The sequence below is a fragment of the Mus pahari genome, chromosome 12 (genome assembly GCF_900095145.1).
Source record: "Mus pahari chromosome 12, PAHARI_EIJ_v1.1, whole genome shotgun sequence".
NCBI lineage: Eukaryota > Metazoa > Chordata > Mammalia > Rodentia > Muridae > Mus > Mus pahari.
The window spans coordinates 46,250,006-46,259,871 of record NC_034601.1 but is presented as its reverse complement, the minus strand read 5'-3'; the positions used below and the strand labels follow the sequence as shown (position 1 = coordinate 46,259,871).

General features: G+C 36.8%; 1 protein-coding gene across 3 annotated transcripts in view; it reads left to right on the top strand.

The window, feature by feature from the left end:
* Alcam (activated leukocyte cell adhesion molecule) overlaps nucleotides 1-8,735 on the top strand; it is a 195,249-nt gene extending 186,514 nt beyond the window's left edge. For all 3 annotated transcript variants that reach the window (XM_021209215.2, XM_029544729.1, XM_029544730.1), the window contains 2 exons: nucleotides 6,280-6,391; nucleotides 7,842-8,735. In XM_021209215.2, the coding sequence (XP_021064874.1) occupies nucleotides 6,280-6,367 (88 nt within the window). In that variant the 3' untranslated portion in view covers nucleotides 6,368-6,391; nucleotides 7,842-8,735. The remainder of the gene's footprint in view (nucleotides 1-6,279; nucleotides 6,392-7,841) is intronic.
* Nucleotides 8,736-9,866: the final 1,131 nt, after the last annotated feature.

Below are 9,866 nucleotides of genomic sequence, written 5' to 3'. Positions count from 1 at the left end.
AAACAGTGCCATGCATGTGAAACACTTGGCCTTGTAAGTGTTGGCGGTGACAATGTCAGAAAGTGGCATTAAGACAAGAAGGGAGAAAGTCCTTCTTAACTCACTTTGCTATTCTTTATTGGTTTGTTTCCTATCTGTTTATAAACTTTAAAAGTCCTTAGTCACAAGCTGTCCAGCACACATCCCATAAATACAGGGCAAGTTTCATGTATGTAACAGACCCTTTTCCCACACTGCAAGCAAGGATGGTCCCACCTCTTTTGCCTGGATAGATACACTGACGGATGCAAGGATTCGTCCTGAGGCTTATAATTTCCCTCCAGAAAATTCGTTCACCACCTTCCTCTTGGCAACTTCCTTTTCTTTTGTATTTTGTGGAATCACATAAATTGCAATGACTTTTCCGGCAACTGTAATGACCTATAAAGTAAGTAGGATGGAAATTAAAATTCTATCAGCTTTGTGTTTGTACCTGCCCCGTTCCTTCGATTTTGTTCTTCTGAAGCATAGATATTTTTCACTCGCTATTGCTTTTATTTGAAATAAAAATAGAGAACATGGATTTTTAAGCTTCTGTGTTTTTTTTACCACAACATTTAAACCACCAATATCACACAGAGTAATGTATCACTTATTATTTAAATATTTTGTTTTAAATTTTTATTTATTTATTTTAAGTATGCAGATATTTTGTTTATGGGTATGTATGTGTACTATGTGTGTGCCTGGTGCTCACACAGATCGGAAGATGATGTAAGACTGGAGTTACGGATGGTTTGTGGGTTGCCATGTGGGTATTGGAAAATAAATCCAGGTCCTCTGCAAGAGCTGGCAGTGGTCCTAACTGCCTAGCCTAGCCATCACTCCTGCCCACAACTGTGCTGCTTATATCCCATAAATACCAATATGCTGGGTTTTTCTATTTATTAGGTTCAGAATAGTTTTTTTTTTTAATTCCCCAGTGTGTTCTTTGTAATCACATGACTAGTGGTCTATTAAATCCTGGATATTTGTCATTTAACTTTAGTTCCTGTTGTTAACACTGTCTGCTCCAGTAAGCATTTTATTCATGAGCTACATTAGGATTTGTTTTATTCAAGTGATTTTTAAGAGCACTTGAAACAAAAGTGCATTTGTGATGGATGGGTGAAGTCTTCCGGAATGATCAGGGTCAAGTGAAAAATAACCATTTAAATCATCTTAGTCCTTCATGTATCCTCAAATATATGAAATTATATGCTGTATAATGTGAGAAATTTGCAGGCATGTTTCCAGTACATATTTTTTTCCACTTAGGATATTTCTTATATTGGCATACTTATAATCTTCACAATCTTTTGATTTTTGTTTTGTTTTTTGTTTGTCTTTTTTTTTTTTTTTTTGCTCTAACTTTTTTCCTTTGGTTGTCGTTAAAGTAGGATGTCACTGTGTAGCACACGCTGGTCTCAGACTAGTCCACTTCTGCCTCGGCATCTCTATTACAGAGACCAAGCTGTTTCCCGCCATGCCCAGTTTAGTGTTCCTTAGAACAATGAAGAGTACACTTTACAAATCACTTGGCTGTCCCTCCTTCTCGAGCTGCAGTTTGTTTGAATGGATCTAAGATGTTTATGACATCACTTTTCTCTAGTCCATTTGTTCTCAAGCTGCTGGTCACAACACCTCTGGAGGTCGAATGACCTTTCCATAGGGGCCACATATCAGATACTCAGTATATCAGATATTTACATTATGACTCGTAACAGTAGAAAAATTACGGTTATGAGATAGAAGGAAAATAACTTTATGGATGGGGTCACCACAACCTGAAGAACTGTATTAAAGAGTCATAGCATTAGGAAGGTTGAGAACCACTGCTGTAGTCTAAGACCCTTACCTCACTGGTGTGCGTATCTACTGACAGGAAGTTACATGTGATTGTTTGTATTACAGAGTCATGATATTCTCTCACTTTCAGTTATCTTGGATACATTCTCTTTTGTATAGATTTTCATGTCTTCAATCTTTGGAATCTTGAGCAATTTAAAGATGTCTCAAATTCCAGACCAGTGAGAGGCTTAGACAGACAGACAGACAGATAGATAGACAGACAGACAGAAAGACAGAAAGACAGACAGATAGAGGTGGATAATACTCCTGTAGAAACATACAGGTTTTTCTCTAGGCTCCACATGCACACACACACACACACACACACACACACACACACACACACACACGCACACACACACATGCTTGCATGCATACACACATACGCACACACACACGTGCTTGCATGCATACACACATACACACACACATGTGCACACAGGCACACCCATGCACACCCACAAAACTTTGTTTTTTTGCTTTTAGAATTTATATTGAACTATTTTATAGTTATATCATTTTTTCAGGTATTTTTCTATCTTAGTGCTTGAGGTTTTAATAAGCTCATCTGATGAATTACAATGATTTTGCAATTTCTAATTTGTAGTTCTAGGCTCAAGGTGTTTGATTTAGTTTTAGAATTTCCTGGTTCCCATACATCTTTTTCTTTATAATTTTGCAAACATTATAATTCCCCTTTTATAAGTCTTAACTGCCGACTTAATTACTGAAGTCTGTATTCACCCAGTTTTCAGGCAATTAGAATGACATTTGTTGTACTTATTTTCAGTAATTTTTTCATTGCTCACCGGGCACTTTGGCATTATGTTGTTACACACTGATTTCTGTTTCGAGTCATACTTAAACTGCTTATGAATCTGCTTAATACTTTTGAAGGGTCCTTTTTGAATTTCATTAGGATAGGCATATCCGATGTCATAAACAGGCAAAGAATCAAGAGAAGCCGCCTGTGAATTTCCTGTGTTCATCTCTGCACAGTTTCATCTGTCTCCAGTAATTCCCATGACTTCATTCTGGACCCAAACTGGACTTCTCCTGAGACTTGTGCCTGCACCCTAATTTTTGAAGCGAAGTCCAGAAAGTGCCTACTGGTGCGTCGTCTGCATGATCAGAGAAGACAGCTCATCTGATTTTCTTCTCTTAGAAACCCCAGACATGTTTTATTCCTGTTTCCCACCCCTCAACAGAAAGTTGAAGTGTTCATTTTTGTTTTTAATATTTTAATATATCTGTGGGCAGAGAGGTAGCCTAGTACATATTATTTCTGCATGCTCACGCACACACTAATTATTCATCTAATGTATCTGTTCAGTTATTGTGAAAGGTATATTGAGGTCTACTCTGTACCTAGTCACACTGTAGTTCTGTTAACTTTACTTTATATTTTTATTAGGTGAATATCCTTTTAATTGGTATGACTTCTTGATGTATCAAAATTTATTATTGCAGATAAAATGTAACCTACCAATGTGCCTTATTATGAGTTTCAGACTGTCTGATATTAACACAGCTATACTAACCATACAGATTTTTATAAGTATGCATTTTTCATTTTTTATTTAACTCCATTCAATTACTTAACTCTATGTTTAAAAAGCATCTCATATAGAATAGAACAGAAATGGAGTGGAAAACATGATATAATTACATCATGGTCTCAAAATATAAAAGCAATAAATTTTACAAGCGACGATACTGAGATAGAATATGTTTTCTTGATTGCCATGATTTCTTGGAGGTATAAAAACTATACTTATTAAAGTATATGATTAACATCTGACAGGATATCCAGGATGCCCTCCCTGTCTGTGTGATCATAGCAACCTCCTGAGATCGTGGAGTATGATATTCTAGTTCTGTCGTTGCAGTGTCATTGCATTACATGTGACAGGAGCAGGATGTGACAGCAGTGTCACAAGGATGAGAAGGTGAAAACTGAGATATAATGTGTTGGATTAGTCACTGCAGTAGAATAAATGGCTCTGTGCTCCACCCATATTCCATCCAATATGTTATGCATTGTGGATAAAATAGAAGTTAAACATGTCCCTTATTCTTAAGGATCTTTTGTTTTATCAAAAAGAAAATCTAAGGGGTTTATTCACATTTGATACTTTGCCTGGCAGATGACTGGAGAGCTCAGGTCAGATGCTGAAGGGAAACGTGTCTTTCTCTACATTGTAGGGCAAAAGGTAGGGGTATACACAAGGTCTTGAGATGCCTGAGTGTGTTGTTGCTTAGGAAAGGGACAGAGCACAGATTGAATGAGCCTTATTAAAATTGCACCTAACCCCCACACTAGCCAGATCCCTGGTAGAAGTACAGTAATTACCCTCTCATCAGCTCTATATAACAACAGAAAGGCTGGGTATTCCCTTGGGAAAACTGCATGTGTGGAGCCAGTAGAGGTTGTTTTGTTTTGTTTTGTTTTATACAGTGTTAGCATTTTTTTTAAAAAAAAAGGATTGGATGAGCATGAAGTAAATACATACAATAAATAATCAACAGAAAAATTAGAGAAAGGAAACAAATAACTAGAGAATGGAACTGCTACAGCTAGTAAGTAAGAAAGGTAAAATATCTGTGAATGTTGTATTAAATATCCAGAAATCAAATGAAGAGAAGCAAGTATGAACATTAGAAACATACCAGTCCCACGTGAACCGTCTCAATTACGTGTCTGAAGGCCTAGAAAGACTAAACAGCAAGCAGCCCATACAGGTTGAATCCATATTTCTATTAGGTGCATATACTTTTAATTGGTACTATTTTTACCCGTGACTACTGTGCTTCTACATTCTGCCTCACTGCTGGGGTGAATGAACTCTGCTCGGGCAGACAAAATGCAGAATCTAGACTGTATTTTCCCTACGCCACCTTCGGGTGATGGCCTTGCAGGAAATTCCACGTACCATTCAGGGGGTGGGAGAATGCAGCCTAGGATGTGGACCTCAGCTCGGATGAGAAACAAGGTAGGCAGAGGCCAAAGAGTCAGGGGTTCCCAAACTCCCGGACATCCAGAAGCTGCTGCTGGAAATCTCATGGAGTTGGGAATAGAGGGTGTCCACACATGGTGAGCCCTGGCTAAGAAGAGAGGGCTCCAGCTTAGCGCAGAGGGTGAATTCCAGGAGCGTGGAGAGACCTGTGTGGAAGACTTAGCGCAGCTCTGTAGATGAAGGCTTCCTCCACACACTCAACTGTGATTCCCGACCGACAGTCCTGGCTTGTCCATACTATTTATTTACTGTCCATAGTGGAAAACGGGTGCATACAAGTTCCTCGGATGCACCAGAGATGGAATACCATTTGCGGGAAGGAATGTCCGGGAAGGGAAGCTCATTGGCTAAACCCTCAGGGCTCACCTAGATACCTCATTAGCATGGAGAACTCTGTTCTGTGCTACATGACCAGTGCTCATGTTCTTATGTGGGGAGTGTGGTCATGTGTTCCAGGCCAGGAATCTGGTCAGGAGTTGGGGAACTCCTACTGTCCTCAGGTGGGTACCAGGGCTTCTGAACCCATCAAACTCACCCAGTTTCCTGGCACAGTCCACTACCCCCACAGACTTTGACTTTCACTAAGAAGTCAAATACCAATGAACAGTTATTCTGGGATTCTATTAGTCAGTAAATTACATGAACAGCTAAAACTATCCTGTGGAAGCTGAGTTTGGGTTACTTTGGGGAGGAAGTGGTAATATGGGGAATGTAAAGGTCTGTCACTGCTTTATTTCTTGGGGTCAATACATTAGTGTAGATAATTTTTCCAAACTCACCAAATTTTCCTCAGATAGGTGCATTAGCTTGAGTGGATATTATTGTTCAATACAGCACTTTCCCAAGGATTCACAGATGTACTGAAAGCCAGAGAAGTCATCCAAACTCACCTCCCCACCTTTATATCTGTAATCTATAGTAGTCAGACTTGGGGAAGGCATGGAAAGTTTTGAGATAAATGAGAAAAGAAAGAAAAACCTTATTTTGGCTCTATAGTTACAGTTTTCATCCATTATTAGCTTCGTTCCCTGTTTTGGGGTTATTGACATTAATGGCAATGTATGTCTATTGAGATAATGAAGAGCCATCAAAATATATTTTACACCAAGAATAAAAATCGTATTAGAAATGATAACAATAACTCCTCTACAAACATGAGGAAAATTAGTTCAACTTATACCAGAGTGCAATAAAATTGTACAATCTGGTTTCAAGATTAGTTAATACTGTTCAACTTAAAGACTCATTTCTTTCTCTCTTTCCACTGTGTTATTCTCAGCCAGTCTTTACAGATCTGTAATTTCCCATCCTAACCCTTACTTTTCAGAAGTATTTTCAAACTAGAACACTATTTTTATTTGAGTGACTATGTGATATTTTCTTTCTCTTGTAGAACTGCATCAAAACATGTAAACAAGGACCTTGGTAATATGGAGGAGAATAAAAAGCTGGAAGAAAATAATCACAAAACAGAAGCCTAAGAGAGGAGTGGATTGGATGGCCTGGTAAGTGGAATTAGGAGGCTGTTTGTAGAAGTTACTCCTAAAAAGTGGGGAAGCCCCATGGGAATGAAACCCAAGCTTGACCTGCAGATACTTCTTAATTATAGCTCCCCAATGGGCTCGTCCCAGGCTCCTTAACCTGCTCAACATGATTATTATCCATTGAAGAATACAACCCACTTCTGAGAGTTTTAGCATCTCATTTGCATTTTGTTTTTTAATGCCAAAAATTTTGCTGCATACAAAGAAGCATTATTTTCTAAGATGGTATTTGGGTTCACTAAGCACAAACTCATAATTTATTTTTAAAACCCATTAGAATAAATTTTAATATATAAATACTTTAAAGATATGGCATAATTATGAGTATATTTATACAACCATCCCAAGTCATTTTAATGAAAAGACTGACAAGCTAGTGTACATACATACATACACACACACATACACACATACAGCCTATCTTTTCAAGAGTACATGTATATTATGTTAGTGTATGTATGTATGCATACAAGTACCTACATATGCACATATGTGCACATATGTGTCAATGCTATGAAAGTTGCATATATTCATTCACATTTATTAGCTGTACCTATATGATTAAGGCAGCCTCAGAAAGGTGTATGACTCAATGGTAGTAACAAATGTAACTTAACCATTCTTCTTTTGAGCCCCTTGACACCAACAAAGGCATCCTTTGGATCAATTAGCCTGTGTGCCATGGAGATAACTGCTACTAATAACACCACGTAAAAAGCCCAACTTCTGTGAACTTTAGGTTTAATATAAATTAACCACAAGGTAACAGTCTGAATGAATCCTTTGAGTTAATTTCATGCCAGAGATGGAGGGCATGTAGACTCTGGCAGCTGGACTCAGAAAGACTGAGCAATCAGAACAGCCTTCATTCTCCTGTTCTGCTCACTGAAACCCACATACTTAGCAGCAACCTCATGCTTCCTTCTCCACCACTCTACTCTCTTTTCCTCAATTCCTTCTTAACAATCTATTCATTCTCAACTCTGTTTCCTTCAAAATTGGGTTAAGTTTCATCTCCGTGTAAAACTGAAGACAAGTCCCCAAATTAGACTGTGATTTATAGGGTTGGATGAATTTTAAATTTGAAGAGAAATGTCATGAAATGTTATCGTGAAACATCTTTATTCCCCTATCTTTATATGAATTAACCATGTCTTACAGAAGGAGGGAGGGAACAAGGGAGGAAGAATGGAGGGAGGAAGGAAGAAATGAAGGCATCATGAATTCCAAAACTATATTGTAAAATGAATAGGGCTGTGTTTACAGGTGAACCCAGGACATGAAGTTTCTTTAAACAACCCCTTCTATGATGTAATTATTGTCACTTTTAGTACAAATGATCTACTATTAATGAAAAAAATGATTGTTACAGTAACTTACGTATCTACTTTATGTCTTTTCATCATTTCAGAGGAAAAAACATATAAACAAATTGAAGCATGAACGTGGATTGTATTTAAGACATATACAAAGACAAATGACAGCAATTCATGGTTCAAGTATTAAGCAGTTCATTCTACCAAGCTGTCACAGGATCTTAGAGAATTATCTCAAGTAAAACAATGAAATAACGTTATAAAATAAAATTACAAGATTTGGCAGCCATGATAATAGGTCATATGTTGTATTTCGTTTGATTTTTTTTTCTGTAAATGTCTGCACTAAGGGTTTCTTTCAGTTTGCCTTTTATGTAAATTTTTTACGTAGCTATTTTTATACACTGTAAGCTTTGTTCTGGGAGTGGCTGTTAATTGGATGTAAAATGTAATGTTTTATTTCAATTGTTTATATGGATAGTCTGAGCAGGTACGGTTCTGATTCTGATTGCTATCAATAACACCCCATACTTTCTTTGAACATACTTTGACCTGAAACTCAAAGGTGGCAGTTGTGAAATTGGGATACATATCTTGCCCAATCAGAAGCTGTTTCTTATCTTGAGAGTCAGGAGCACCATAGGATATGATGGTCTATGTGCTGCCAACAGGCTCCCTAAGCGAGTCAAAAACACATATAGCAACACCACATGAGAATGGTACTCCCAAACTGACAATTTTTTCTTCTCTGAAAAAGACATACACAGAGTTTGTATCACATTTACTTAATGACACTTGCTAGGAAATTACATTTCGTTTAAAGAAAAAAATTAGAAAAAAAAAAAAAATACGGAAAAAAATATCAGAGAAAGTTGGAAGTTCGTATCCCCATAGTCACAGATCACGATGTAAATCACTGTAATTAAAATTGGTGTTAAATCCTTTGGGTTTTCCACTGCCTTAAAATGATACTTATTTCCTTAAAAAAAGAAAATAAAATAAGAGATATCAGTCAGAATTGCAGATTTTTAACAGTGGTCATTATTAAAGCTGTGTTATTTTCCACAGAATATAGAATATATATTTTTTTCGTGTGTGTTTTTGTTAACTACGCTACAGATATTGAATGCACCTTGAGATAATTTAGTGTTTTTAACTGGTACATAATTTATCAAGCAGTACATGAAAGTGTAATAATAAAATGTCTATGTATCTTTAGTTACATTCAGATTTGTAACTTTATAAACATGTTTTCTGCCTGAGGTACTTTTTAAGGAGGTAGTGTACATGGGACCTTTTTGCAGTAGACTGGATAAGGGCCAGTAGCAACTTGCGACTAGACTTTAAACTTTGCTCTTTCAGGTGGAGGCTTCCTGTCTGGGATCACACTGCACCACCATTTTGACCCAGATTTATGTGTATAACTTTAACTGAAAAAAAAGAAAAATACGACTATTAGATTTCCAGGTATAGAACTGTGTTCTTTGAGAGGGAAAAGAACTATGGTGTTTCCTTTTAGACACATACAATAAAATTATTTTGAAGGCAATGAGAAACTAATCAAAGATTAATCTCTGTTGGAGGTTAGGGATAATGTTTTGCCACTTCTGCAGACTGAGAGATGTGTCGTTGGACATTTGTAACCATTTGATATCTGAGCAATAGTGTCTCAGTTTAATAAAAGCTTCCTGTAGTACATTGGTATGAATTAAATACATAAAATATTCTATTAGACTTCATGCTGTGAAGAGAACATGTTATTTTGCCTCTAAACTTTGATTTATTGAAGTTTTGTTTGGCAAGAAAAAAAGAAATTGAATCTTGATCAATATTTAAACCAAAGGGAAAAGGGAAAACCAAAACCAAACCAAAGTTCTTTGTTTTGCCTGGTTACTACATTCAGTTTATCTCTGTAAATATTATGATTTTGTTTTGTTTTGTTTTCTCTTTAGAATTTTGTTAAAGAAATTCTAAAAGTTTTAAACACCTGCTTTCCACAATAAGCCATGAACACTACAGTGAGATTAGTTCCCTATTAATACTTCATTTTGTTCTTTCTTTCTTTCTTTCTTTCTCTCTCCTCTCTCTCTCTCTCTCTCTCTCTCTCTCTCTCTCTCTCT